Below are 4,940 nucleotides of genomic sequence, written 5' to 3' on the forward strand. Positions count from 1 at the left end.
TCAATACTAAATCCCTGAACACAGGTCTTCATATTTACAGAATGCACTCAGAGTCATCGTGCTGTATTACTAATAAAAATCTCCAAGTAAAAATAATTTATATTGTTATGGTATTAAGACTCTGAACACCTGTTGCTTAATTCATTTTCCCAACTGCATACAAATGTTCCTATTCCTCCATCCTTGTAGGTCTTTTTAATTTCCGTTAAAGTGCATCAAATAAATATGTTGAGTTGATGGATGAAAACAATTACAGATGTCAGTGTAGGTTTACATCCTCTTTTCCTGTTATGAATAATTACAAACACAGAGTCTTCATGAGTCCATAAATTCAAAGAAATTTTTCACAGTCCCCATTAATGGCATTGTAGAGAATGGTGTGCTGCCAATCTATCCTCCAAAAAATGCTAGAGCAACAGCAGCAACATAGGAAGTATTATTTGTAGTCACACGGCTGGCACACTCTTTGGTTATGACCAAGTAACATTTTTAATGACTAGAAATTAAATTCCATGTACCATTCAAGGACTCATTATGTGTTGCCAAAGCCCACCATGTCTCCTAATTCATTAGCTACCTCCTTCGAGGTCAATGAATGGGACTCATTTAAGGGTATTGCTGATGCGTGAGTTAATTTTCTCCAGTAGGACCCACTGGCATGTTTGAGTTAGTCTGACAAAGTTTGGCCATCTTACAAAATCTACCAATTGTGCTTCTGATGCAGTCGATGCCTATATATGTTTGAAATTGATTTTATTTTTTCCTGAATTTAAAATAAGCCTGTTTTCTTCTTTCTTACTTTCATTTTTTTTTTTTTTGCTGTTTTTTCTTCATAGAAGCAACAAAGCGTTTCTCACTGGATTTTGCTGACTTGAATAAAAATGGTGGCAGCAAACTGCACCGTGGTCACTGAGTTCATCCTCCTGGGCCTCTCTGATATCCCTGAGTTGAGACTCTTCCTCTCTCTCCTGTTCCTTCTCATCTATTTGGTCACCATATTGGCCAACCTGGGCATGACGGCACTGATCCAGGTCAGTCCCCGACCCCACACCCCCATGTACTTCTTCCTCAGCCACCTGTCCTTCGTAGATTTCTGCTACTCCTCAGTCATCGTGCCAAAGATGCTCTCCAGTGTCTTAAGCAACGACCATAGCATTTCTTCTCTGGGATGCATGGTGCAGTTTTATTTATTTTGTGCATATGCAATCTCTGATGTCTTCTTACTGGCCGTGATGGCCTATGACCACTTTGTGGCCATCTGTCACCCTCTGCTGTACACAGTCATCATGTCCCAGAAGCCCTGTGTGGTGCTGGTTACTTGCTGCTACCTCTATGCTTCTGTGTGTGCTCTGATTCACCTGTGCTTAGCCTTTGGGATCCCATTCTATAAATCCAATGTGATCAACCACTTCTTCTGTGACCTCTGCCCCCTCTCCTAACTCTTGCTTGCTCCGATGTGACTGTGAATGAGCTTCTGCTGTTCACTGTGGTAAATTTCAATGAGGTTTTTACCATAGTGATCATCCTCACCTCCTACTCCTTCATTCTCATCTCCATCCTGAGGATGCACTCGGCTGAGGGAAGGCGCAAAGCATTTTCCACCTGTGCCTCCCACCTCACGGCCATCACTGTCTTCCATGGAACAATCCTCTCCATCTACTGTCAGCCCACTTCCGATGAAAATCTGGATGTTGACAAGGTGACCACCGTCTTCTACACTGTTGTGATTCCCATGCTGAATCCTCTGATCTACAGCCTGAGGAACAAGGACGTGAAAGAAGCTCTCCAAAAAGTTCTTAGCAACAAAATGTTTTTCTAGAAAATGTAGATTGTATTTCTCCATCCCATCCTCTATTTATTATTTTATATAAGATGTGCACTGGGACATTTTAGGCATGCATAATGACGGCACTTTTTGCAGGGAATTTGCACCCAGACAGTGTACATCCTGCCTCTTTTTTTCCCATTCTGTCCGTCCCTCAAGCTCCTTCCTCTCCCTGTGTGTAAATGCTTTGCTTCCATTTTTTTCCTTGTGTTTAGAAAATATAAAATTAGAAGAACTCAGCGTTACAGCGTGAAGACAGTATGAGGACGGAAAGGTAGGCTGACCAGCTGGAGGGAACCCTAAAGTTTGTGTAGTTATGAGTGACCCTTTTTAAGTTCTCCTTATGTGTTTTCAATGTACAAAGGTAGAAATAAGTATTTTCAAAGTCCATAGTCTACTTTTTCTTCAACCAGTCAAATTTTAAATTCAGAATAACAGCACTTTTAAGTCTCAGATTTTAAATGCCATGTAAACTTTCATCAGCTGAATGAAGAACTCACAAGAGACACACAGCTTTCGATACTCTAAATAATTCCCAAATGAATTCCTGGTGCTTTGCAGTGCAGAACACTCCCTTGCCAGAAAGCTTCTGCACAAAATGCAGCCACTGCATGTGCATCAACACTGTCAACTGCTTTTCTCTCGTTTCTCTTACCGTCTTAGTCCGTGTTGCGATAGACAGAGTGATTGAAAGGTCTCCTAGTACCTTGGCTGAAAAAATGGCAAAAATAATTGCTATCATTTCAAAAGAATTTCAGGAAAAAATTGATTGTATGGAATGTACAAAGACCTTGGAATAACTCCTAACATGCAACTCATCCTTCGTCTCTCTGTCTCTCTTCATCATTATTCAGCATCTCATTAACTGTCTTATGAGAACCGGCCCTTCTTGTATTTATCTGTAGCCTCTTATCCTCATGCCACATTTGTAATGCACTGAAAAGAAAGATTTATTGTAATTTATTATTGGATTTATAAAAGGAAAATGTATGGTTTTATTTTTGCATATGTTTTTGTTCTTCATTAAATAATCCTCTCTCACACTTTTTCTGTTTACCTGAGACCCATCTCTTTCTTCTGTCCTGACTCATACCTGCCTTCCACACTTGCTTTGTAATTTCACCATTATTTTTGTCAATGTCTACATTTGCAATCACTTGTTTAAATGAAGCATTTATCCTTGCATTTATAGTATAGCAGTAGCCTCAACTTCTTCAAATCTAGGATTGAAGTTTTGACCCAGATTTTAAAAATTTGTCTTGTATTTTAAGTAATTTCTGTTTCATGTTATAACACTGTCTAATTCTGCTAACTTCATGGCATTTTTTGAAATTAAATTTTGACATCTTCTCACTGACATTTTAATTTTTTATGTATTTATTTTTGTGATAGGATCTTACTATATAGACCAGGCTGGCCCTCAATTCACTGTGTAGCCTAAGTTGGCCTTGAACTCACAGTCACTCTCCTGCCTCAGCCTCCCAAGTGCTGGGATGACAGTATGCGCCCCCACAATTGGACCATTGACATTCATGTTCTCAAAAATAACTAACTTTGTTCTCTTCTTGCAAGAATAAATACATAAATAACTACCTTTCTGTAATTAAATGAGGACACAATGACATCTTCCTTATTAATTCTAATCTGTATGTGCAAAAAGGTTAACAAATGAAACTATTCCCTACAATAAATGAAATATTTTCGGTTTTCAAATATCTTAAATTCTGTCAGGAAAGAAGAATAGCAACCGAGCCTATATTATTACCCATCTATGCTGAACTTTTAGATGTCACCCAGGATTTTGAATTCATGACTATTTGATGATCAGACCAAAGGACGAGGTTCAAATAGAATAAACAGAACCTAGAAGACCGGCTGCTTTGACTTGTGATCGGCCTGGCTGTAGCAATGAAACTTTGTCCGTGGATGCAAGTTTGCTTTTCACATCAACAAGAGCAGCAGTAGAGCAAATATTTTAGGAAACAGAGTTAAGCGTTCTGCTCAATAATTTTTCGCACATGTACACATCCACTCTTGAGTAGACACGGAAATACAGAAACTTCAAAGGAGGAAGCAGGCCACCTGAGACCTACACTGTGGTTGGAGAAGAAGCCAGGCAAACGCATAAAGGGACCACTAGGTCCCACTGTGGGCAGAGCAGCAATTACATAATCAGAGAAATCCTGACTATCGGAAAATAATGAATTTGATCTGAAGCAGTCAGAGAAGAATTCATGGCAGATCTCGCACCTGAACACTCTTTTTATGTATGAATATGATAATCCAAAAATCGGAAATATTTTATAAATGGACAGATTCAAAATATAGGTAGATAATAGGTATATAATATTCATGGATATGAAACTTGTGAGAATGTGAGGAATACTAAGCCTCGTAGAGAAGGCGCTGGGTTTCTTTTTATAGGAGCCTCATTATGACCATATAAGTGATTCAGAATCATTCAGATTTACAAACTGGAGAGCAAGGTGGTCATTAAAGAATTCACTTACGTGCTTACATTTAGTTTATAGCTAATTAATGTATCATTTGGGGGAGAATTGTTATAGTCACATGGTCCACTTTATCTTCTTTTCACTCAACTATGTGAAGAATCTCCAGTAGAAAGTAATTTATTCAAACTAATATGCAAATATAAGCTGAATTTTGAAAGGACTGTTTTAATGGCAGTGTAATATATGCACACACAGGATGCAGCTCAGCGGCACAGTGTCTGCCTAGCAAGCACAAGGCCCTGAGTTTGACCCTCCAAGTGCAAAAATATAAATATATATTTATATATTATATATATAAATATAAATTTATGGGCCTAAAGACCACAAACTATACTCAGAATAAATGTAAATGGAGATGGAAAGGATAATAAAAATTCTCGAATTTTGTAGAAATTGGTGTGTAAAAGTGAATTAGATAAAGGTTATGCTACACTGGAGGGGGAGAGCATTACTGTGTGAACAGCAGACAGCATAGCTCTGTGCACAGAATTACTGGGTGTTGTTTGTAACACGAGACACCCTAATGGACTGGTTCTAATCCAACTGCTCTCCTCCTAGCACTGAAGAAACAAGACTCTTGTCTTCAGCACAAGTGACAAGTG

At 38.6% G+C, this 4,940-nt stretch overlaps 1 protein-coding gene across 1 annotated transcript in view; it reads left to right on the forward strand.

Moving 5' to 3' along the window:
* Positions 1 to 881: 881 nt before the first annotated feature.
* LOC104852764 (olfactory receptor 5L1-like) overlaps positions 882 to 4,940 on the forward strand; it is a gene marked incomplete at its 3' end in the record, with an annotated part of 5,268 nt that continues 1,209 nt past the window's right edge. The window contains 2 exon segments of the mRNA XM_010610542.1: positions 882 to 1,421; positions 1,424 to 1,807. Coding sequence (XP_010608844.1) covers positions 882 to 1,421; positions 1,424 to 1,807 — 924 coding nt within the window.

This window comes from Fukomys damarensis, unplaced genomic scaffold, assembly GCF_012274545.1.
Source record: "Fukomys damarensis isolate Sample0158 unplaced genomic scaffold, DMR_v1.0_HiC HiC_scaffold_17024, whole genome shotgun sequence".
Classification (NCBI taxonomy): Eukaryota; Metazoa; Chordata; class Mammalia; order Rodentia; family Bathyergidae; genus Fukomys; species Fukomys damarensis.